We start from the raw sequence: 27,124 nt of genomic DNA, 5'->3' as shown, positions 1-27,124 counted from the left end.
AATAATTGAGCAACTATTTATTATTGGTTTTGAATCTCGTTGATCCCGTTTCCCTTCCTAATCTCTGAAGTAAAACTGCATTTAGCAAGTGTTGCCGTGGGATGTTACTTTGCTGAATAAGTGGACGAAGATGGTATTTTTTCGATTAAGTCACTCACCTGTAGTGCACTATTTGTGCATATCTGGCATGCGACCAGATTGGAGCAAAAGGCTGAGACATTGACACTGAAATTCGAGGAACCACAAGCTGAGAAACTCACAAAGTTATTGAACGTATTAACTACGGTGGGTAATGGTTTTGATACATCTGAACCAAGTTGAAGCTATTTTGGGACCAATGAGAATAAAATTCGCTAATCCTAGATACAGTGCTCAGTTTATGTCAGGGTAGACTAAATAACATATCTTGCCGGGGAACCTCATATCGTGCGTCTGCACATTCTGGAAATTTCATCGAAAGGACCTAGGGTATATAAAAACCTTTCTAACATAAGGGTGTAGTGATGTAAGATCAATGTTGTTATTTGAAAGAAACAATCATTCAGGTTCGGGTTATTGAAAAGAAAGTTATTTGAGGCTCCTTACAGTACGTGAGATAGATAATTTCCTCTATCAGATGAGTCATAAGCCTTATCTCTCTTTCCCAAGGGCCCATGATTCAGGTTGAAAACAATCAAGTTCTGCTATTCAAAATCAACAGATTACCACAAACTTCAAAGATCCTTGGGGCGGAGCTTCATTACCTTCATTCTTCTTGCCAGGAAATTCAGTGCAATCATTCTGACAAAAAAGGCAGACGTTCACCCAGATATCTGCACGTGAGTGTCTTATGCTGAACCCCATTCTAATTTTTTTCCATTGAATGTTATCAGCGGTAGTTTACAAAACTTTGATTAAATGTCAAAATTGGTTTTGTTGAGTGGACTTTCATTTCTGAGTTGTTGGAAGCAAAGTAAAGCATTAGAAAGTGTTTACGTTAAGTTTATTTGATAGGAAGGAGTGACTTTTCATTTCAATGTACTCAGGATTTTGCCAGACTCCCAAATGTTTAAGCCAGAATGAAGGGCACAAGTTTTGAGACTAACATTTTGGTTGACATAATTACGCCGATAAGCAATAATTTGGCAGATGACGGGGCTGTCGGATAGGGTTGGGGTGACCAATGTCTGCCGCCAGAGACTATGATTCACCGTACGGTAAAACCTTGTGACCGTTCATGATTTTCTACGTTTCTAAAGTTAGAGAATAGAAAAGAACACATCGCTTTTATTTAAACCATAAAACAAGACTTACTCCTAGCTGGTGAAATTTCAGTTCGCGGTCCTGGAAGATAGCAAAGTAGAGTAATACACAAAAGAAACCATCATCCATTGAGGCATCAAAGTTCTCCTGCGATGGCTCAGTCTCGCGGATTGTGAGGAACATCATGGCCGGTAAAAAACGCTGTTATTTAGTTCCACAGGAGAACGATGGCTTCCTTTTAGCTATAAATTGATGTGTCATTTCGCCTTGCTTTCGAATAGTGGCAGTAATAGGTTTAAGATTTTGCCCAACAAAAAAACGCTGTGCCTTTCGCAGGCTCTCTTCCGAGTTTGGGTCATCTTCCCGTCCTACAGACTTTATTAAAAATCTTCGCAAAGGAACCCCGAGGTGAACTGTGTATTGAACATTACACGGAAGAGTACTAATATGCTATTTCTACGAAGGAATGCATTAAGCCCGTGCCTCCAGCAACTCGATCAAGTATACGAGCTCAAAAGTAGACTTCTGCTGTGCAACGTTATGACATTGCCTCAAAGAAGGAGGCAAAAACTACTAAACTCCTCCCTTCTCCATGACTTTTCTTCGTGACTTTGTGACTCTTCACCATTCCTCTCCTAGCTGCACAAAGTTTGTCAAAACAACCTGCATACTGTGAAGTTGTGTGGGATAAATTTTTATGTGACTTCATTGTTCAGTGCTTGAATGATCGGTAGATCCAGCAAAAATGTGAACCTCGTTTGCGACGGTGACAGGCTAGAGCTGATTTCAGCTTGTTTCTCAAAAAGTGACTACTGAACCAGCCGTATTCAATTTGTATCCCTTTGGGCGATTGCTGCTTATGGCAGATTGAGTACTTGCATGAAGTGGGTAACTCCACTGGCCGTTTAAGGTAGACCCAGTGTGAACCCATATGTGCACATTAGAACCCGATGTAAACCCGCCGAAATAAAAACAATTAGCCAAAATAAGGAGGTAGACAGTTTAAGTGTTGAATTACACAATGCAAGCCCTGGATTAACTGTTGACACAATCTATCCAAATTGCAATTAAGACATTTACGTATGATCAGAGAATCTAGGCGTCAATCGACCAGGGCCCCATACTTGTGGAGCATTTCAAGGATTGGGAACTGAGCCTTCGTCGTTTCGTGGTGAGTTGTTTCCTCCCTGAAGCTCGAATGATAGAACAACTGCATTTTCACACCCTAAACAGGGTGAACCAGTGGTCTGAACTGGCCACCTACCAGACACATTTATTCTACATAACTTTTGGAAATGGTTTGTTTCGGTAAATTCCGTGCAGCATGAATTACATAAAGCACCAGCGCAGGCTCAGCTCCTTTGTTGACCATGATACAGCAGGACATTTAAGTGCCAGTCGTCTGCAAAAGATCTACCATGCCTGCACAGGCAACTTATCAGTCAATTCTTTCAGGCAGTATATAACAACTCTGAGTCGTATCTGTACCTGGACTTCTAGCTAAACAGTCCTCTGTAGCATATTTTATACTTCATTTATGATATCCAGATTACCAGGATGCCTGATTGCCAGAGTTCCTCTCATTTTATTTGTGAATAGGTCTTTGGCTTGACTCTGTCCGACATACGTCTTTACACAACCGTAGATACTTGAGAAGTCATACGACTTCCATTACTTCACAATAACCGTACAGATGGTCTCCTTAACCGTTATTGCTCTCTCCAGACTCACCCTTAGGCATATGTACATAAACGCCTGACAACTATTGGGCATTAATCGAGCTTAGAATCGAAATGCCGATGACCCGCATATTCAAATGGCCGACGTTATGCAGACAGCCTGCTATTCAGGATCTGTCTCCGGTTTCTCCACAGCCTTTCCATGCATTACCATCAAGATCTCTATTTCTCCAGGTAGAGAGAGTATGCCTAAGAAAATAAGCAATCATCTCTTGTTCCGATGCACATACTAGTGATGTATAACCCACTCAGTGAATTTTGGTGCTCAAAAAATGAGTCCTACCAACGCATCACACAAAATCGTTTGATGCGTCCTGATTTTCCATAAAGTCTCGTTCGGTTCTGCGAAAGTTTTCCTCCAGAACTGCCTGAACAATAGCCAGAAACAAAGGGTGAAATATACAGACGTAAGGATATAATATATGTCGCCGATGACCTCAAAGCTAGACCAATTTGCCTGTATTTTTCTCTTTAATCCATCAACTGGATTTCATTTTAAATTCTCTGGTTGAATCAGCATCACTTTTTCTAGATTGAGAATGGAATGATACAACCCCATCATACTGCTATCAGGAAAACTGAACTAAGATAGATAGGTCGGTTAACTATTCGCCCTAGTGGTGTTAGCGCATCCAATGTTTCAGTCCCAAAGGGATGAATCTTATTTGGAGAAAAGGATGTACCGCATTAATGAGCTTTATGGAGGTTTGACTGTATCATTATCATTACCCGGTAGGCCTAGCCGACAAGTGACAGAACTTGAAAACGCAAACTGTGCAGTTGTTCTTTCTCCTAGTGAGTTCGATGAAGTTATTTTATTATAACACCGCCCAAATGGCCAGTAGTGCAAGTGTTTCTTTATATTGCCATAGTCAAAGCCCTCCATTATCTTTCATAATGAAATAAAGTATGCATAAAAGCTTCCAATAGGTTGTGCATATGGTACTGGAGTACGCAAAAATTTAGTAGTAATGTGATTAGGCACCTCAGAAGCAGAGCTGAATGTCAAGTACACAAGTTGCTCGACGGGACCATTGAGCTATCACAGATTACTATATAAGTCTGAGTGTAATCTAGAACAAGGTTACGGAAACTTCAAAAAATTTATCTCCGAAAATTCGACAATTTATTGGCAAGCGTTCGTGGAATTTATAGGACATCACCTTGATTACTGAAAAGAGTAGGTATGCGTAAAATCACCGGACTTCGGTCATTAGAAGAATTTGCGGTTGATTACTGTGTTGATTTTGCTCAGTTTCGGAACTCCAATTCACTGCGATCATTCCGACATAAGACCATTCATCAAAAAACGCCAGACAAATGCATTTTGATCCCATTTTTCACCAAGCCGATCACATATGCATCGAACGACTGGTTGCTAAATCGGAAAGTAGCCACCGTATCACTGAGCCAATAATTATCGTGAATCCGCTCAAAATGAACTGTTAATGTCGTGTGTAGCTCAGTAGAGCCTCCAAACTCAAGAGGAACGGCATTCAGAAAATTTGTCGAAGTCATTTATTGTGAATTGATGATAGTCGTAAAAACATACTGGTTGTGTATCATTTGTATCCGGTTCACTTATGAGCTAGCTTCAGGTGTACGAGCCGGTGCTGGTGTTCCGAACCAGAAGTTCTCACCAAACGCTTAGGTGTCTGCAGATATGGACACATTTGGGTGAAAGGCCCCATGTGTTTGTGCATCTGTCTGGTCAAGAGTGTACCGCAATTATCAAAACTCTTTTCACGGAATATGCATTCATGATCGAAAACGTATAGCTAAATTATTTTGCTGCAGTATAAAACGCATGGGCATTCCGGAAATCAGACTTGTATGTATTCTGACACTACCACACAAGTCACATTTTCTTGTTCAAGGCCCGCTCATTCGTCACCCGCCCCGGTCAAGTCAGATCATAATATGATCTCCTTACGTTATGATGAGATTATGAAACGTTCATGCTAAATTTATTTTCGATAAGTCTTCAAATTGCGTTATTCATCTGGTTGGTTGGCAATCCTTAGACAACCCACTGTAGCTCCTTTTTCTGTTCAGGAGTACAACTTATATTGTACTTATCCAATAACTCTAAATATGCACAGGCATTTATAAGATGGTATATTTGTGATCCGAGTTGCACGTTTGGCTGCAGACACAGTAGCTTCTATTTTCGTAACGGTACATGCTACTGGGGGAATCAACGTATAGTATCTGTTCAAAGCAGTTCACAGCCCCGTTCTCGCGGCCAAACGACAGATAAAATGGAGTTTCCGGTCTGTAAGGGCTTCTTTGTTTCATTCAGGTTATCCTCAAGAAGGCTCAGGAATGCGCCTAAGAACATTGGGTTTCTCAAACTCCTTACTTTCATATCCAACTACTTGCAACCGCTCTGTCTCTGAGTAACTAGCTCCATATCCGAATGCGTACTTCCTTAGACCAAAACCACACAGCTATTTCATAACAAACTGTCCGAGTGACAGTGCTTTGGACCATGCCAAGGCTGTTGATTGTTTGGATAACATAGTTGCTTGAGAGGAATCGGCTGGCGATGAGATGTTTCATGAAAGATCGCCCGGTTTATGGTTGCAAGGCATGAATTATGATAGTGCCTATCACACTCTTTGAGGTTTGACAACTGCTCCTAGTTCCAGATAACTTCCAGCTTTGAGTCACTCTGCGGGATGAAGAAAGGTATGTCGACCCTCTTCCATATCACTTTCTCTTCGTAAAATAAGAAACCTATTCAAAAGCAAAATTTGCACGGTAAATGTTTACGAATATTTCACGCTGTTCACAAATGGCCGGAATAAAAACACGTTGGCGTTTGCCATGGATAGACAAAGATTTTCCAGCTACCCACATAACCGTTTGAAAGATATCAACGTAGCACTCGAGGGACCGTGTAGACCAGCGTTTCCCGAGAACTGACAGACGTCCGATATCTTGCGATTCATACTGGTCAACTAGGCTAACTATAAACGCTAAGTAAAGATTTCGTAGTTAGTCACTGATTGGTCTGTTTTCATGGTATGGTGGTTGCACAAAAACTTAGAGACGAAACGTCCTTTGTAACCGTCTAGTCATTCTCAGGGGCATTTCTCACTTTCGTTCGGTGTAAGCTGTTAAAGTGTTTTTCCTCTAACTAAGTGGGAACAGACCACATCAACTGTCAAAATTAGGATTGATATGTTACAAGTAGGTTGTTTTAACGCGAGACTGTCCTGTGTGTTTGAGAATCAGCAAAATGGCTTCCACATAGTTCCAAGGGGCCGAAATGTTCCGTAAAAGGCTTCACAGTCACATGTTCCATCCTATTTGAAGAGATTGACAACTGTTTGACTGATTGAAGCTTGGCCGTAAGCTGTAAGAATTGTCAGTGATCTGGTGTAGGCTACGACTTCACTCCAGCTAGCAGGAATATGCCAAGATAGTGCACCACATTTCCATCTTTTATTCGGCTTACTGTTAGGATTCCTTGAAGTGACGGCAAATGTACTTTAAATATACTCAATACGACTTCAGTTGACTTCTAAAATGGGGTAACGGCAGAGAACTGTTCAGTTTTTTAACAAATAGCATGTCGTTAAAGTGTCACCAAACAATCCGCATGCCGAAATTTCTGGAAACAGCTGTGACTAAAGGGCAACCGCAATACAAGCACAGCTTAAATCGAATTTTCATGATCAGTCTTGTGGTGCTGCAGTGTTTGCATGACCGGCTTTTCAGTCACTGTTGACGAAACAAAAAAATCATTGTGGACTAGATCGGAATACCAATCGTTAATTTTCAATTTACAGTGCATGGAACACTTGCATTCAAGTTTTCGGAATTGAATTTAAAATTTGGAAGGAATTGTAGACGGCATTACTCTGTATTTAAAACATTTGGTTATCAAACTGCCATGATATATATAAGCAAATGTGTATATATAATGCATACACTCGAATCTGTTGTGTTACACCTTGAAAACTCGCGGTCCCCCGTAGATGGTTTACGTTCTGCTCGGAACGACCATGCTCTACATTTTTCAGTGAAAATTTAACCTTAAAATATCGAAATATGCATATGTTGCGGTTCTTTATGTATATCCACATATTTCGGAATATGGTCCGCTGATTACCACTGTGGGCAGACTTTGATATATCACACCCACAAAAACTTGACAGGTGAACACTAAAATCAAACCTTTTTGCTCTTAAACACTGTTTCAAAGATTCTCTCTTACCTAATGGATAACGGACCTGCTTTTGATTGCTTGCTGGTGGTGGTGCTGGACCTGATATACTTTGACTGCCCCAACCTCAGTCAAACCTTGATGTAAATCACGAGCGGTGTGGGCCAGTTGTCCAACTAATGCGTCCAGTATGCTCTGAAAACTTTTGGTTTGATCCTTTTTGTTTAGCAAGCATGATGTATTGGCTTTAAAGCTGGAATCCCTATTGGTCACCGGTCTTATATCAACAGGTTTATGTAACTAAGCGCTAAGGATTTTCCATGAATGAGTTTGCGCAAAGGGTATGAACTAAGGTGTGAACTACCCTACCCAAGATTCTATTGGATTGATGAACAAGTGTATTCCGAAGCGGATACAAGCTGCCTGTTGCCTTGCCTCCCAGTACAGCGTTAAAAACCCAGTGTAGCAACTAACTGGCTGTGACCTCTGAAATTGTTGACTTCAGCTTACGTAACACACATGTTATATGTACCTTCTTGAATCTACTTTCTTTAGCAAACAAAACTCTCCCAAACATGGGTAAGGTTTGCTGCTCTGTTGGGTGGATTGAATTCGCCAAATGAATTACAGATTGAAGAAAAATCTTATGGTTTGCGAATAGCAAAACAACGACCAACAAACCGATGTCCTATTTATGAGTCTTCTGTTAGAAGCCTTAGGCAATTTTACTAATTTAAAATTTATTCAGGTAATCGTATTCATTATGGGGATTTTTTCATTACTCAGACTGTCGAGTAGATAAGGTTGCCGCGGTCGTCCACATTCAGTGGAAACTTATGCGCTACACAAGCCAGCCTTGCCACACTGAATGCAACTGACATTTCACACATTGAGAAATAGTTCATCAAGACACAACCAATGCGAATGAGGTACTTTAGCGGATGACCCATAGTGATCCACCTGATGTTAGTACATTTTGGCTTAGGGCCCACAGAGGAAGGACACTTTGTGGAATATGTCCACTTGTTTCAGAACGTTCACGAGTTTCACTTAGCATTCACTCGACAGTATTCACCTGGTGATGTCAGCATTACAGTGCTGCTTCTTTGTCATTTCTATGTAAATATAAGGGATAGACTTGCGATAAGAGACAAATTTGGACGATTATACGTCCAAAGGAATTACAGAATCAGTTTGAAGAAACACCCCACTCAAAAGTTTGCTGAAAACTGATACACCGTTCAAATCCGGTTTCGCCCTTTTTCGATAGTCACAATCCCCGAATTTTTACCGACCTTTGTGTTCTGTCTGTACTTGTACGCATTTAGCGAAATACACCATTTTGCACGCTCAGTTGGTGTTAACGGGAAACTCGATAGAATCCCAGCTGAACCTTTCCTATTTGACATTCCTCAAATGAATGCGCTGCCTCATGTCTCAGCTGGCTGGGATTCAGTTGAACTCGTCGTTAAAATTGTAGTGATTGTGGTTCTCCAACTGCGCACAAGTTGGGTTCAAATAGAACAGGGCTGTGCTCATCTAATGAGCTCAAAAATGGACAAAACCGGTCATGGACTGTCGAAAAATGCTCATCGACTTTATGAGCAATGTGTTTCGTCAAAATACTGTGACAACTCGAATACTGTAGCAGCTGCGCAACAAATTCACTTGACGGTATCATAAGCGAAAAATTTTGCTGGGTTTCAGTCAAGTCTCTTGTTGAAGCTAAATTAGCTTAGTTCCTGGCAGGAATCAGATGTTCATAAAGGACATGTAACAGATTATCAGTACCGTACATTTTTTTACCGAAAGAGCCATTGATAATTTGCTGCATATACAGGTCCCAAAACTGGAATCGGTTTCAAAAATGCATTCTGTCAATTTTAGAGGTGCTATGCAAAGTGAAAAACTTGTTGATGTACCTGTAAGATCCCATTACTTCCCATGTGTTTCCAGTTCTGCTTTCACCAGTCGGTCGCAAACCAACCACTGCAGCTCATCGGGAGCAGGCGTATCTTCACAAGACCCAACAGATGGATGGTAATCGAGCTCAACAATTCGGTAATACTCAGCAGTGAAGCACAGATCAGTAAGTTCACGAGTTGATATGATGCTTGAGTAACTTGCGTGAGGCCGTGCAATATGTGGTTTCTGCTCTAATTCAGTTGAACTGTGGGAAAACCGATACACCTTATTTTAATCGGAGTAGCAGGTAGACAATCTATCGTCTGTGTGAAAGTTGATATCCTTTACCAGCGGAACTTTTTAATGGCTAGCCGATTTGCTGGTTGTGGTACTGAGACCTAATCTTCCTTAAAGACCTTCCTTAAGACCTAATCTTTTACTTCCTCTGATTTGTCAAAGAAAAAGTGGAAGATTCAATTCCAAGAACCTGTTAAAGCGCATTTTCGTAGCAGCGTCCCTGACCGACAGTAACGTTATTTTGCAAATGAGCTGAGAATAACAAAACTTTTGGAAAAATTCCCATGAAGCAACTCGGAGAGGATTTTCCAAACATCACCCTACCTATTTTCTGGTCTGTTGGCCTACATTCGCGGTTTGATTACATACGTTTCGTCGCCACTCTAGGTGACATCCTCAGTGCGATGCCCCCCGATGATGTCACCTCGACTGGCAACGAGACGTTGGAAATTCAGCTGCCAAGCTCGACAAAAAGCTCAACAACAAAGAAGCGCACCCAAGCTGCCTACATTGTACAACACTGACAATAAGGTTGATACAAACTTCGTCAATCCACTATTAATTCCGCACTTTTTTGGACTCATCAGCTTGACTTGGCCTTGTTTCTTGCTTGAGCATTTAATGTTACGCATTCAAAGTGATTCACTCAAGTTTAAATCAAGTTGATGGAAAAATAATTCTTATTAAGATATTTTAAGTGAGAAGCAAGCATTTTTGCATCTTTTCTTCAAGAAGTGGTCATATACATGTTTCTTAGGATATCCTGGAGAACAGTGACTTGTGACCGTAGCATATGATGGAATTTGTATGTGTACAGACCATGGTTAAACTCAGTTTACCATATCACTTCTCAGCCACCCTCATCTCGTTCGGGATAAACCCTATTCAAAAGACAGTCATTTTGGGCTGATATTTTGAAGATTCTAGAAGAGATTGTGATGCACCGAAAACACCATTTGTGTTTGATATTTTTAGTGGACAATGAACATGGTTCCATTTGGATAAAAAATCACATTTTAAGACCCTTCCTGATTTCCGAATTGTGTTCGGCTGTACTGTATTCAGTCGAACGCAAGCTAGATGCTAGAGAGTGAAGAACCATCTCTATGAAAAACCAAGAGAGGTATTCCTTCATGAGCTTCCAGTTTCAATCCAAATTTCACTCCATCTTATTAGGGTTATCCTAATTGGGTGGCAGTCCCTCTTTGGGGAAACTTAGTTGTACACATAATCAGCGTGGTAAGACTTTTGCCAAATGTATTACTGACAAACCGGACGTTTTGAATGGGGTTTGTCTTCACGATTATTCCGTATGGGCAAATCTGGGAAGAAATCACCTGACCCGAATGCACAAATGACTAGCCGCGTACACGGACTATGAAGCTCACTATGTGAAGATCATTTGTAAACAAATCGAAATCCTTAAGCTGTAACACCCTTTTAGTGCCAACTTCCGTTTTAGCCGAAGGAAGCACGAAGACTGGGACACTGCCAGGGTGTCCGGGGAAGTCTAGAGGCAGAGGTCAAACCACGGACATTCCGGTCATCAACTTCGATCTCCAACCATTCTGCCATCTCGCCCCATTTAAAGTTGGGTAATGTAGGCTGACCGACAGTTAATTATCAGTTTTCGATGACGAAACCTGACAATTCGAAACAGCGTAGACAAAATGAACCTCAGGTATTAATTTGAAAATGGGTTGATCATAAAACATGGGTAAGAAAGGTTACATCCATACATCACGCCGACAAAAACACCTACCAGTGTATTTCCACGCTTGATGAAAAACTGGCAATGAAGCAATCATTTTACATCGTAAATAATGCATAGAAATATCATAGTTTCACCGTAATACCTTGTCGTATGCTCATCATGTGGTGTCTAATAGGAAATGAACAGTTATAGGAGACAAGAAATCAGTCCATTCGTTACTGGTTTGAACGCGCTAATCAAGGCAATTTTTTGTAACAGCACTTTCGCTTACAAGAATAAGTATGCACAGACAGATGAAGAGTTACACCACAAATGTTTTACTCCATGAAAATTGGTAATAAGAAGGTGGATGAAAATGAAACCCATTGCTACCGGGAGACAAAAGCCAGAACTGCTTTGGCAGGGGGTCATTCATATCTTGGCACACCCATGTTGTCCACCTTGCCTCCAACTTCCCACTGACAAATCTCTTGTTCACCTGATATTGTTCAGCAGGTTACACGTGCAGGGATTCTGTGAGCTGTCGCGCTCTGTGCTCTTGTCGAAAATGGGGCGCCAAGTACGTGATTCAGCTGGCTCACTTGATGACAGATTTCTCAAGAAACTGGGCTTCCACCTCTGTCACATCCTCGAACTCGGCTTCCGCCCTCCGTATTGAGGACGCGTGCAGCCTTTGTTTCTGATATCCCCGATGGCAAAACCAGTGTGATTTAATTTCATACTTCATGTAGTCTAAGTTTAATGTAGAATTGCGGCAGTTAACCACGTTTCTCGCGACCTCCAAGGTAAGTCCTCCGGTTTACGGTGACAGGTTCAATTCAAAACATTTAAATCCTTCAAAAAGAAAACGCTTCTGAAATAACGTGCGGTGTTTTGTAAAACTAGCTCTAACCATAGGACGAATGGCCAAAATTCATAGCTCCAGACAATCCGTTCACTGTCGGATAAAAGGCGACGCGATAAGTTCTTTATCAAAACATTGCGTTATTATGTTCAAAAGGAGGTATGGGATATCACGGTCAAACTTTAGTGAACTGGTAGTTTGTGCTAATACTGTAAGGATGCAGAGGGCCCGTGAGCTCTTACTGTGCCGGCACTCTTATCTAAAGGGACTGGTAGTTTCAAGTGAAGCTCCCAGCGCAAACCTTTTGTAGCTTCTTTGTTTCGGTATTCTGCACCCAAAGTTTAGTCAATGGGCCGCGCGTGTCAGCCACTTTTTATGACCAGGAAATTAAGCCTGTAGCACACTCCACACAGTAACCTTAGTATGTCTATGGATAATCCGGTAACTATAATGAAAGTATCAATCGTTACGCGTAATGTGCCAAGTAAAATCAGGTGACATAGGTTGGTTGGAGATATTGTGATTGACAGGGGAAGTGGCGAGTTCAGTTAACTACCAAAAGAACCCGAGACCAGAAGCCATATGAACAACGGAACCAAATGGGGTGAGCCATGCTACCATTTTCTGAAGACGAAGGTCTGGGGAACCCATTATCATTTTTCGCAAAATAATTTACTCAGCTGCCCAAAAAGAAAACAGAGGTGAGGGCTCATAAGAGACAATGTGCAGTGTGTTACTTACTCCCGGTTATTAAAATCCGACTTATCCGTCTTACATTTCTTGTTTAAGGTGGTGAGATTTCTATGGTTGTTTGGGATAAGGGCAAACTACTAAATCAAACGATTTCAAACGATACTGTCGCTTACGGTGATCCCCCTCACAACGGGCGGTGCCGGTATGGTTAGCAAAAATAAGGCTCTCTTCTCCAGTAATCGCCTTAGATCAGGAGTCATCCCATTTATTGCGTGTGTTCGTTCTGCCGACTCATGCCGTTTTGTTCATTTGTTGGGATATTTGACTTGATTCCCGTAGATCCGGTGGTGCTTGTGAGAGCAATGGCTTTCGACTGGTCCGCTGAGCGTAAACTGCAAAGGCAACGCTACAATATTAGTTAAAATTTGCCGATTATTTTGGCGTTTTATGTGAATGTGCGGCGCGTTCGGGCTTGTTGGGCAAAATGTCCTGGGCAATGACAGTCGTTCTCTGGAATGTTGGCCGTACATGAAGCCAGATATCTTGTCGTGCCACAAGCCACTCGACCTTGATTCCAATGTCTCAAGAGAGAACCACGTACCAATCACTTGCGTAACCCATTGCTTGCGGCCATTCCCCCTTTATCACTTGAATTGTTGTTGCATCAGCCTGCAAATCGGTTTCTGAGATAACTTCCCTGTCTGTGAACTTAAAAGGAGGTGAGTTCCCCCGGGAAACGTAGTCGATTTTATACTGTTGTGATGCCAGAATACGTCAGCCAGCATCTCAAGAGGGACAATTACTTCCTAGTGACTTACTCGAAGTTCGTTACGCGTAATGTGCCAAGTAAAATCAGGTGACATAGGTTGGTTGGAGATATTGTGATTGACAGGGGAAGTGGCGAGTTCAGTTAACTACCAAAAGAACCCGAGACCAGAAGCCATATGAACAACGGAACCAAATGGGGTGAGCCATGCTACCATTTTCTGAAGACGAAGGTCTGGGGAACCCATTATCATTTTTCGCAAAATAATTTACTCAGCTGCCCAAAAAGAAAACAGAGGTGAGGGCTCATAAGAGACAATGTGCAGTGTGTTACTTACTCCCGGTTATTAAAATCCGACTTATCCGTCTTACATTTCTTGTTTAAGGTGGTGAGATTTCTATGGTTGTTTGGGATAAGGGCAAACTACTAAATCAAACGATTTCAAACGATACTGTCGCTTACGGTGATCCCCCTCACAACGGGCGGTGCCGGTATGGTTAACAAAAATAAGGCTCTCTTCTCCAGTAATCGCCTTAGATCAGGAGTCATCCCATTTATTGCGTGTTTTCGTTCTGCCGACTCATGCCGTTTTGTTCATTTGTTGGGATATTTGACTTGATTCCCGTAGATCCGGTGGTGCTTGTGGGAGCAATGGCTTTCGACTGGTCCGCTGAGCGTAAACTGCAAAGGCAACGCTACACTATTAGTTAAAATTTGCCGATTATTTTGGCGTTTTATGTGAATGTGCGGCGCGTTCGGGCTTGTTGGGCAAAATGTCCTGGGCAATGACAGTCGTTCTCTGGAATGTTGGCCGTACATGAAGCCAGATATCTTGTTTCCCCCATGTTATTGGTTCTAGGTAGTGAGCCATCCATTGTGGCATGTCTACAAGCTAGCCAGAACACATTTCGAGTTGTGAAGCTCGGCTGAAGACTTCGCTAGCATAATCAGTCCCTAATTTATGGATTCAATCCGTAAGGTGTTCGGGGTATCTGAAAAGTGTGTGGATAAGTGATGATGGGGTTGTAAAAGACTGTCAAAGTTCAGAGTGGTTCGCCAACATCATCAAGATAGACATTTTCTGACAACCGAATGGAAAAACAACCCCCAACAGATTACTTATGACAGTGCTTCTTATTGGCCTAGTGAAAAGAGCAGGACATGTATACAGTTGAAATGAGAACTGTTATTCCTCCCACATGACGACCATATTGCTCTCTAAGATTACTCATTCCAAGAAGAATCTCTCTACCTTTTGTGAGTTGTGGTCACATTTAGCCTAGTATGTAAAACAGAATACTAGTATTCGATATTTTTAATCAGCAAGAGGGACGGTAAAAATCCGCAGTTGCAATACTTCCCCAGTTCCAACCAACTAACAAGCCAAAGAATAAAAAAACGGTTTCCCAGAAGCAGACTGAAAAGGGTAGATTCTCACTACAAAGCTTAATGGGTGCACATGAGAAGGTGGTTTTATTAGCAACAAGAAGGCAGTCTATTTGATAAGCAGACGGAAAGGTAATTAGATTCCCAAATAATCGGCAAAATAGTCACGCAAATGCTGCACAAATTTTGTTGTGTGATGGAAATGCTATTCACACCAAGATTAACAGGGCTACCACCAAATTTCAAATTATCTGACTTATGATAGATGAAAAGAAGTTTAATTTTATATGCTTCTTGATTACAAAGAAAGAAAACGAGTCTGTTTCCATGTAAAATATCCACCAAGAATTCATTACTTAGTCAAAGTTTGCCTGTTTTTCTACCACTGATCTAAATAAAAGTAGATTCAGTGTCTATAATCATGTCCTAATGTCCATTTTTCTGTGGGCGTCTTCTATTTTTCGCAGAATTCTCAGTTACCTTGTCGCCACCTTCTAAATGCCGCATGCAACCAGTATCCAGACAGTGTACGCAAAGCTCATTTTTTCGACAGAACGGTGCATTTATGGTAATTTACTTGAGGGAGGAACACCACTCTATCCGAACGTTATCACCCCCGCGGAACGCCGTCTTCAGTAAGCCTACACAATTGTATTTTTATCAAAAAGCAAACAACTTTCATTCCAGATAATGGTGGAATTGGCGACATCTTAGCAGCTTCAATGGGTATAATTGCTACCACTTCGTTCACGCCAAATGGATTAGTGATATTGAGTTGCTTCTTTTGTGACCTATGAATAACAGGCAATATTTCCTCAGGCGGAAACATCCATGAAACGGAAAATGTCTGAATGGCATGGTAATCCATAACTAAAACATCCATAACACATCGATATTAATTTATTCTGTACGCTTCTGGGGTATCCCACTTGAAGCAGAACAACAAATACAAGATTCCTTTTGGGCGAAATGCACACTTTACAAATTACTTTGGTGAACCCCATCATGGGAACATCATAAGAGAGAAAGATTCAGATGGGTTCCAGGTGAGTCTCCCATCAAAACCAAACCGATATGCAAATGAGTATGTATAGAGAACATTGTATTGCTTAGGGAGACCGCAAAACTCACACTCGCTGAGACATCCGAACCGTCTATGATCCTTAGGGCCTCTATAAAAGTAGTGGCGAACGTACAATAAATAGATTTGATGGATCCCCACGACGTTTGTGCCACCAGAGTATTTCTAATCAAGGAACAGGCGGCTGTGATAGAAAATCACGAAAACGAAGGGCCAAAATCAGTCCACGTACTGTCTTCTGAACTGTGATTAATGAAAGTCAAAAGTGTGCAACCACTGAGTATCTGTATATGTTGTATGTGGACGGCTGCCAGCTCGGATACCTGCGCACCAAACCAGTATTTCAAAAGAACAAACTGAGTGACTTGATAGGGGCGTGAGAGACCCTCATTTGCGAAAAGATCAGAGGCAACTCACGGGAAAGGAATGCACTGAATGGATAAGAAACTTCCTTCAAGTGGACTTTTAAATCTCCTCAATGAACGCCACCTCGCAAAAAGAGTTAAAAGTAGGTCGAAGAAAACGACGCTTCTATAAACTCAGTTCTTCACCTAAATCATCTCAGTAAAACCATAACAGACTGTGTAGACCATGACGCTTAAACTGTACATTTGAAAACCATATGGCACACGAACAGTTTTGTTAATTGACGAAAACTGGGGGAGAATAGCATCAGTATGTGACTTTATTCTAGTGGGTTGCACCAATCTGACATCGGTACACAGTGGTTTTTGCTAAAATCCGTGCTTATGACACCAAAATCTGTCCTCAATTTTATACTCAATGATTCTAGTTAATTCCTACGGTTACAACGTCCCATTTTGGTGTGATTTGCTCAACCACGCTGTCTTATCTGACTAGCTGAAACCACATACAAATGGTGAATTATCACCAATGGTGCGCGACGTGACAGTATCGATAGTATAACCAGATAGTATAACCAGCCCGGCTTAACGGTGACAGTTATGGGTCTGGAAATTTCATCGGTAAGACAAAGGTGGACCGACGCTATCGGAACTCCCTTAGTACTTCGCTCAGTGTGCTTCACAACCAATTATTCAGAGCAAATTAGGTCCAGGTAAAACCGCTGAAACAAGAAAGACAAAATTGGTAGTGGGCTGTCAGAGTTTTCAGCAACTTTTTTAGTAGTGTATCATGCCCAGTGGAAGGATGTCGCCAGAGGTAATTGTGGTCTTGTGGTGAGGTAGACAACCCTGAATATATTTTTAGTAGTTTTTTCTTATAAGTAGACAAGAGGACCTAATACTTTCCAAAGAGAACTCTCCAAATGTGACATCTCTTTTGACCAGTTCATGAGGCGTCTTCTTCAACGATGGATCATTGGATTCGCTGTGCAGAGTAAGCCGATGGCTGCGAAGGTTCCACTCAAGCAGTGATTACGAGGGACAAACTATGGGTTGGAGCACTTGGAAACCCAACTCCTGAAATGGTGGGCATAATGTCTGGTGATATATTGCAGCAGAGAAACTACCAGTTCTATCCGACATACGAGTGTGGTTTGTTTTATTGCTCGGAGGATAGATGTGTATGAGCTTCGTCCCCGATAATAGAGTTTTACTTGCAGTCGCTTCTGTGAGTCCTCTTGTGTCTCACTTGAATTTCAACTAAAAATATCAGTCAGACATATCATGAAAATATATAGTAGGTTGTATTGAACTAAGGGATGGAGCTACCTTGGTATTACTGTCGAATTGTAACCTTAAAGTTTATTTGTGACAGACATAAAAGACCTTCAGTAAAACATTCATGCAAGATGCACAATCAAATGTAGGTTAAGATTTCGGTGTGAACACGCTCGGTATCCTAACGTAGCCAATTACTTACTTGAAGCGTTAAATGTACTGTTGGTTGGCTGTGGAATTGTCCGCTAATCAGGGCAATTTTTCGCTTCTCTTTTTCAAGTCCTTAGACACTGAACAGTTTTCAACACCATAGGAAGGCCTCACAGACTAGAAAATGTGATACAGACACCACACCATTCATCCAGATGCTCCATGTTTAACCTTAATTCGGTGGACATCTTCAGTGTGTCAAGAGACAGTATCCATGGATTAAGACAGTGCTTCAGTTTACATAGGTTGTTGGTATGAGTTGAAACGAGTCTTCAACCTGGTTGGACAAAACACCTTCAGAAGGCACCTTCCTTGCGTGCTCTCCATCTTCTGTGACGCGAATGTTCTTGAGCCCAGGAATTTTCGCTTCAATTAATCTTCCTTCAGTTACTTTCTTTGGAGAAATTCTGTATATCGGTGCAAAGGTTGTCTTTTCTGCTGTCAACCTGCCAACCTGATCAGGGTTTGGTTTACCTCTAAGCTCTGCTTATTTTCCATACTACTTGTCAGTACGCAGAAGATTTAGTAATCCAAACGTTGAATTTACGTCAAGTCTGCATGATTTTTTTGCCAGGCATATGGACTTTTGATGATCAGCCATTAAGTTCTAGGGATTAACTCAACTCATGTTTTCTTGCAATCTCCTGATCTGTCCGTTGCACGAACGCTTTGCGATTGGTCCGTTTGTATTCTCAAAGAAAAATTCGTATATTTCGTCAATAGGCCTTCAAAAATCCTCTGTAGCAATCAGTTTTCTTGTGCGTTGTCTTGCAATAGGCAGATTCTCCTTTTCACTGATTATTGATTCTGGTGACCACTGTGCAGTGGTTTTTACCTGCGTTGAAGCCAACAAAGAACGGATGACATTTTGGATGCGTCTGTATAAGAGCTTATTAGATATAAGTATCCGAGCGCCACCCCAACTCAACGAACACGTTTACGTACGCTAAGATAATTTAGAGAATTTTTGTCGCTTCACAACTTTTACAAACCCTACAGCAGGCAAGATTGAATTTCTCTGAGTAGAGGGTTGACTTATGCCTAACCAATTCCGTGAAAGCCCTTACAGGGTTGACATTAGTTGGAAGTTGCAGTGACTCTTACAAACTCAAGGCATAAGTTTTCGCGTGCGGAGGTCAAGGAAACACATGCCCGATAAGTTTACACGTGTATGCCGAGCAGTAGTCACCCAAGCGTGCAGGATGCCTACCGCTTTGAGGTTGAGTTCGTTAAGTTGTAATACCAACCATCACAACGCTTCAATAAAGAGAGGATGAGTTGAGGCAATAAACGGTTTATTTGAGCATATGGCTGTTCACTCATCCTATGAATTATTGCATAAACTATTCAATCATTGTGTGAGCTGAACATAGCTGAATGGATCTTCAGGTCCCTCATCAAGGTCAACTTCTGTGTTGGGGACTGGAGAAAACGTTAGCCACTCTAAATGTATGCAATCCGTACTGGTCAGCCATTTGCAACGAAACATCTTGATGTTTCTTCTCTTTGAATGTTAACCGAAAATATACTCTCAAAATTTCGTACAAACTCCCTTTTTTCTTGTCGCATTACCTCAAACTTCTACTCTTCTGTCTTGATCAAAATCAGAACATACCCATATAAGCTCCTTAAGGAAGAGTTGCCTTTTTACTTCCATGATTTAGCTGAGTATTACGTGATCAAAAAACAATTTATAAAAGTCTGCTGGGGAACATTTGACAGTCTTTCACACTTTCAAGAAAATAGCCGTCATCTAGCAGCGTCGGCTAGTCTGAGTATGAATATAATCTTAGACCACTTTATCAATGGGCTAGTGGATTATGGTGTACCAACGCATAGATCAGTCCTGATGAGTCCTGTAAGATGAAACATTCAATTTTATACGCCATACGACTTAATGACGAGTCTGACAATCCTGTTGGAAAAATTAGATTCATCTGCGGCTCGTTTGTCACCTATTTTTTCTTGACGTTAGAAGAATAAAACTTTTGCAATTCGTATTGCCACATAGCCTATCGTTCAAAAATGTTGAAAGACACTTGGTTCGATAAATTCATTTGAGCGATTTTCTTCCAGGGTAGGAGACTGGTGGGAGATTTCCGTATAAACAAATGCCAACTAACCCCCGCAGGATATTTTCTCAAGTGACATTCAGACACAGCAGGCAACAACCGAATACAGACATAACTAAAAAGAGAAATAGGAAACAAAACAGAAAACGGCAACTGTCAACTGAGTAAAGGTGGATTCATATGTATAATCATATCGCTCTTTAGGTACGAACATGTGATTTGAACCTAAAGATTCTGCACGACGTTCAGCTGTCGTTCACAGTCACCAAATCGTCCAAGAAGTCATGGCTTTCTTGTGTTAAAGAGAAACGAATTCAAGGTTTTTCTATGAAGTGCCACAAAAGATTTACGTTGCCAAGTGGATCCAATTGGTCAAAGCCTCCTAAGTGGGTGAAGAGCACGTTCATTTTAGAATTTCGGTCGACGGTTTGTAAAACCATGCCATTCTAAGAACAAACACATTTTTTCGTTGTCTAAGTCATGATTCATTATGGTCGTTGTTCACGCCCTCGGTTAAGCAAGGCCATGGGATCTGTGAAGTCCTCTTAGTTGTGTGCTTATGATTTTGTTCATCTTTTGAGAAAACACGCTGAAAAACTTGCTTGTAGTCGCGGCATTTGCTCAAGTCAAAACTCCAACACTCATATTTGAAATACTAGTACAAGTGGTCTACTAAGGCCTTTCATATAAATGGTGGTGGGACAAGAGGTAGTATTTCCGTTCCGTCCTCTGTAAGATTAGTCGGTAAATTGGGCGGAAAAACTGCCAGTACGAGGCTTGAGGTATTATCGGGCTTACACGGGTGTTACAGGTTCCTGTCGCCTAACTGAGCATTTAATACGACTGAAAACGCTGCCTCCTCGTGAAGTCACAAAATTCTCTATGGGGATGCCATTCCCCCGCTGAAAACCACTGATATAATGTTGGTCTTTCTTGTGGAAGTAATGCAACCAAAATTGATTAACTGCCATCATACTCAAAGATAAATGGTCCTCGTGGGTTGCAACATAGCAAAACTGGTATTTCGCTTACTGATTCCTCACTTTTTCTATACACATTGTGTGGGCCCTGGTGAAAATCACACTAGTATTGTGTAGTAAATCCTGAGCCACACACAAAGCAATAAGGATATCATCCTGAAAAGCCGGGAAGCACTGTGTAACTTTTTGGAAATCACTAGCAATGTGTACCTCACGAAATTCCAAGGAGTCGCGTACCTGTGACCTCCCGGTTAGTGGTTTGAATGCTTACCTATTCGGCCATGAGCGTGATCAGCGGTGTGACCAGTTTTCAATAATATAGGATATAACGTCACCCATCTTTTATTCACGCAATCCACGTCAGGTGGTCACACCTGTCGACTGGCTGCCCGAGTGACGGTTTCCAGATGGTTTCGCTCATCAGGTGAATTTTCTTCCGTCTGTGAAGTGTTTATATAATACTGGTAGTTTGAGGAAACTATGGGATTTTTAATGGAGATTCTGTCGTGTAGATAAAGAAAACCTACCTTGAGGTGTCCAGAGGCACTGCACAGCTGTACAGTGATTGACTATTGAATTGGTTTCACAACACCTGATATTGATGATCTTGGCTTTTAGAATGTCTCCGACAAAAACTGATAAGGTTCGCCGATCGGACGCAATCCATCCAGTCATGTGTAGTAGAAATCCCCATCGAGCTGCTGGAGAATGGTTCACTGATCATGTATGACAAGTTTAAGATTGTATTTTTTTGTATTTCCTGGCCAACCGGCAAGGAGGTACCTCATTTGTATACTATTCGTTCGTAGTTCAATCTCCCCAGCTTTAGCCTAAGATTGACCAAATTTATCACTTCCATTTTCGCAAGGGATTTCCGATAATATGTGCTACCTGCCATCGTAAATTTCGTTTGTGAGTAAGAAAAAAGCGCAGAAATATGTTGGATATTCATTGAATGCATGTCATTCTATGAACGGTCTTTGATAATTACTTCCAATATCAAAGAAAGGACGTCCTCTGATGAGAAGTCCGCCTATTTCTCTGGCTGTTGCTGAGTTTTCGAAGTTCGTTATAGCAAATTAACGATGATTCATCCGACTACAAAGCTGAATTGGGAAAATAGTAGTTTTATCGTATCCGGCAGTTCATGCAATCGAATACTATGAGCTGAGTCCGTACACATACTACCCATCCTAGATTAGGTGGAAAAAACTCGGTTTTGGATACAGCTGAGAATAAAGCACATTTCCATTTCACCCAGATTCTCTTTGGTCTTCTCCTACATCCTCGCAGTCGTTGAGTTTGCTGTTTCTAGTACGAGTTACCATACTAGATGGCTGTTTTGTCTATTACTAGACCTCGGCAGCGACATCACCGGAAGCGTGCACCTCACAACTATTGTGCCAAACTTGAACAAATCCAACGAACAGGTCGCCAAAAGAAGAGAACTGCAGAAAAACAGTGAACCAGTATATCAACAGGTAAGTATGCCATAAAGGAACAGTTAATGCACTTGTGATCACAAAGGTTCTGGGGAGCCTTGAGTATTCTAAGGGGGAACTGCAAAACTATTGACGTGGATGTAACCAAATAGACGTTGTGAAAATAAGGATCAAGCTGGTCCCCAGACGGTCTACTAGTAATTGCCAAGGTCAGTGGATGACGGCCCCGAATATGGCCATGATGGCTTGCGACCGACCACATCATCGTCTGCGACCAAGTAATTGCCTACAGATAATGGGGACTTCTTGCCACCAGTTTTAGTGTGGTGGTTCTCCCGGATCACTGATTTTAGCAGCCACCGATGTGCTCAGATGACCACTGTACCGGTTGCCATTTTTTTCGTTCTACACAGATATCACCACAGCTGCGTGCGAGCTGGCACATGATATGTTAGACAACCATTTCGTGAACCCAGACCGGTGGTGAGAACATCTATCCCGTTTTCTTAAAGCGGAGACAGGTGGACGGCTGTTGGGTGCGCCCCCATGCTAAACGGCTGTACAGTCCAGGTTATTCACCACAAGAGCATTCATTATGGTATTTTGAGGTTTCGCTTCATTCACATTTGTATTTATCAAAGCGCTGTGCACCAAAAAACAGCGACTGGTATGCTCAAAAAAAGGCAATGCAACCGATTTCAACACTTTGATATGCGAAACCTTCTGAGGGAATTCCACAGTAAACGAAGAACCCAGCTCGGTACTGGAGTGCCACGAAACATGGATACGCATCTAGTCGAAGGTGAAATGGTTAATAAACAGAGGTATTTCTTCTTCGACACAACTGCTTCAGACACAGGACATGGAATAGACCTAGGAGAATTTGGAAGTTTTAAGACAGGGACTGCAGTTCACACCCCAGCGGCTCATAGCCGAGGCGGGGGAAATTACCAAGCATCACAGGGTGAATAGATTCGTGGGTGTGGAACTGGCAAATGTATGGAGAGTGGTCTTAAATCTGAGTTGACATGTGACTGTATGGTTGTGAATGCGCGTAATTCAAGGTTAATTCAAGGTTTAATGGTCTAAAAAGCAATTAACTTTACAACGACCATAGGGTGAACGAATATACACAAAGGGACACAAAAATATGCGTAATGTTTACTGAGTATCACATGGAGTTACACAGTTCCAGATTCGGTTTGGACATAAGATATGCATCTAAATTGTTCTTGAAAATGGTTAAACTCGGCAAATGTACAACATTGGGAGGTAGGGAGCTCCAAATGAAACATACACGGACCGCAAAAAGTTCCGTCGACAGTTCACCCTCGAGTGAGGTACCGCGAGCGAAAAGTCATGCCTCCTGCCCTTTCGTGTTCGACGTCGGAAAAAAAGGTCTTCCAGCGGATGATTAGGTGTCTTCAGTATATTATATGTTAGAATTAGGTCTCCCCTGATGCGCCGATAGTAGAAGTCAAATAGGTTGAGACTGGCAATCCTGTCTTCGTATGGTTTATTTTCCAATCCAACTACCAGCTCCGTGGCTCGATGATATATTCGCTGTAGAAGAATTGTCTTTTTGAAGCCATGGTGACCAAGCTTGTATAGCGTACTCCATGGTTGGTCGGATGTGGGTATTGATTACTCGGGGCAGTGCCAGTCGAGTGAAACGACCAAAAATCCGTTTTAGGAGCGACAGGACTTGTGAGGTCCTCTTGTAGACGGCTGTGCATTGCAAGGAGTTTTTTAAACAGCTGCTGACCCACACGCCAAGCAAAAACAACTGGTGGAAATCCCAACCCGACCAAAGGTAACAAACTCCTTTTTCCTTACACAACTATCGTTGCACCATCTCATCCACACAAACGGATGAAAAGTGCAAACGACGTTCAAGAGGGATCATTATGTGGAGCAGAAGCACCAGACCCTAAGCTGGACCCAAATCCACTTAAGTTTCCCATCAACTTAACACCGTAATGCACAATATCCCTTGGCCAAAACCAAACACAGATTTAGCTTGACTTAGTTGGTTGGTTCTCCTTCAGCCTTAAATCAAGACCAACCTCGTAACTTAGTCACCTGGTTTGACGAAGCTTTTGTGTCAAAAGCGAAACGTTGCCCAGCAATTGTTGTTACCAAGCTTTTCCGACGGCGATGACTACTCACTCGGCTCCAACCGTTTTTTCTAGGAGTGTTCCTTCTCAGGTGGAGCGACCAACATTCACAGTCAGTTACTGTTTGCTGAAAAGAATCCATTCATATTTTGATTATCTTTCCAGAGTGAACTTCCAAAATATCAAAATGGTGTCCTGTTATGTATTTTATTGATGATAAAATTGTGTTAAGCATTTCAACACAAGAGCCGATAGCACGAGCCCATGAGCGCATTCGATTCCGGTTCGTTGAAACTGAAGTCCGCGATTTCAGCCACCGAACTTAGGAGATACGTGCTAATGAACCAGCAGGTTGATACAAGACTTCTGCTATCTGCCAACACATTGTTTAATTTGCTAATTGGCCAACCCGGAATTGAGATAACTAACACGAAGGACAAATTTACAAAGACAGACAGACAGACAGACAGACAGACAGACAGACAGACAGACAGACAGACAGACAGACAGACAGACAGACAGACAGACAGACAGACAGACAGACAGACAGACAGACAGACAGACAGACAGACAGACAGACAGACAGACAGACAGACAGACAGACAGACAGACAGACAGACAGACAGACAGACAGACAGACAGACAGACAGACAGACAGACAGACAGACAGACAGACAGACAGACAGACAGACAGACAGACAGACAGACAGACAGACAGACAGACAGACAGACAGACAGACAGACAGACAGACAGACAGACAGACAGACAGACAGACAGACAGACAGACAGACAGACAGACAGACAGACAGACAGACAGACAGACAGACAGACAGACAGACAGACAGACAGACAGACAGACAGACAGACAGACAGACAGACAGACAGACAGACAGACAGACAGACAGACAGACAGACAGACAGACAGACAGACAGACAGACAGACAGACAGACAGACAGACAGACAGACAGACAGACAGACAGACAGACAGACAGACAGACAGACAGACAGACAGACAGACAGACAGACAGACAGACAGACAGACAGACAGACAGACAGACAGACAGACAGACAGACAGACAGACAGACAGACAGACAGACAGACAGACAGACAGACAGACAGACAGACAGACAGACAGACAGACAGACAGACAGACAGACAGACAGACAGACAGACAGACAGACAGACAGACAGACAGACAGACAGACAGACAGACAGACAGACAGACAGACAGACAGACAGACAGACAGACAGACAGACAGACAGACAGACAGACAGACAGACAGACAGACAGACAGACAGGTAGACAGACAGAAAGGTAGACAGACAATAAGCCCACAGAAAGTTGAGATAGGTGAAATCAAGTGACGTGTTAGTGTCCCATTTGAATGGGGTGCGAGCGAACAATCTTCAAGGAGGGGGCAGAGGTCACGGTGCTTAGGCATTCAGCCAGGCAACAGCCACGCCCTGTTTCAGCGGATTCGAGCAAACGGTCAAAAGAGAGCAGATATCAATGAAACAATATGCGAAGAAGACGGAACGGTGATTCATTTCGTCAATTGTCGTCTTGAACGGTGGGCTGAACACTTCAACGAACAGTCCAGCTGAGCCCATTCAAGACAACCGCTGGAAAGACCAAGCGGAACTGAATGAAACGTCGACACTAACCCGCCATCAAAAACGGAAAACCAGCATGATATATCAACCCTACACCACTATAAGGTACCTAACGCAGATGGCCTGCACCTCCTACTCTTCAAAGGCGAGCTCCCAGAACGAAAGAAGAATACCAGGCGAATGGAGCTCATTGATCGTAATTCAGGTTTTCCAAAAGTGCGCAAGAAGGCTATGCAAAAAGTATCATGTTATCAGCCCAGTATCCGTCGCATCTAAGGTGCTCTTCAGCATTATTTTGCTCAGGTTGGTTGATTATTCGGAGTGACATATTCGCAAGAATCAAGTTGAGTTTCGCACTGACCGAGGATGCATCGACCACATCTTCACCTTATGACAAATTCTTGAACAGTACCACCCCTTCAAACATCCGACGTTCGTCGTCTTTCTGAATCTGAAGACTATTTTTTATTCTGCCGATCGTCAGAAACTGTGGCGACCGAAGGTGTCCGTTCCAAGTTTATATCCCTAATGAGGGTACTGTATGTGAACCATTGTGGGCGCGTGCGAGTATACGGGAAGTTTTCGCCTGAGTTCACCACGTCCAGTAGTGTTAGACAATGCTGTCCTCCTTCACCTTCCCCCGTCAAATTTTTCATCGATTTGCTGCATGAAATTCCTTTGCATGTCTCTGAAACCTCGGGGATCTAAGTGCTCCCGGGACTTCTCTCACAAACGTTAAGTATTCGGAGACTGCTGCTATTCTTGGCTCAGATCCTTCAAAGATGTAAACCACTGAAATGGCCTAAATAACTTTGCCGCACTATCTGGCATGTGTTTCACACCTACAGTGTGAAGAGGGCCTACAAAACTGGGTGGGATCAGACCCAAACCTGATGCTTGCAGAAGAGCCAATCGAATTGGTAGATAATTTTTTTACCTAAGCAGTTGTATAAGTTCCGGAAACTAGCTGGAGATGGGATTGTCTCTCGAATCGAGAGGGCCAGTACAGCCTTTGCTAATCTCCGACACCTATTGCGCCCACGTGACGTCAGTTTTCTGTCAAGGCGGTGCGATCCATACTGCTTCATGGGTTAGAAACCTGGCCTCGATGTTCAGAGAACATACGCTATCAGTGAGTGTTTTCAAAGCACTGGTTGAGTCTGGTGGGAAAATCGGATTAGTTATGCTGAGGTACGCCAGGT

The 27,124-nt window shown here is 42.3% G+C and overlaps 1 protein-coding gene across 1 annotated transcript; it reads left to right on the top strand.

Annotated features, from left to right (window-relative positions):
- Window positions 1–653: 653 nt before the first annotated feature.
- T265_14300 (hypothetical protein) lies at window positions 654–27,124 on the top strand (the record flags this gene model as incomplete). The annotated part of the gene is made up of 10 exons (XM_009172999.1): window positions 654–818; window positions 9,112–9,244; window positions 15,228–15,395; window positions 22,103–22,227; window positions 25,755–25,879; window positions 25,905–26,027; window positions 26,140–26,225; window positions 26,332–26,606; window positions 26,771–26,842; window positions 26,890–27,124. Coding segments are annotated over 10 exons (1,506 nt in total), but the record flags the coding sequence as incomplete, so codon positions are not given.

The sequence above is a fragment of the Opisthorchis viverrini genome (assembly GCF_000715545.1).
Source record: "Opisthorchis viverrini unplaced genomic scaffold opera_v5_179, whole genome shotgun sequence".
Classification (NCBI taxonomy): Eukaryota; Metazoa; Platyhelminthes; class Trematoda; order Opisthorchiida; family Opisthorchiidae; genus Opisthorchis; species Opisthorchis viverrini.
This window is presented reverse-complemented; position numbering and strand designations above follow the sequence as displayed.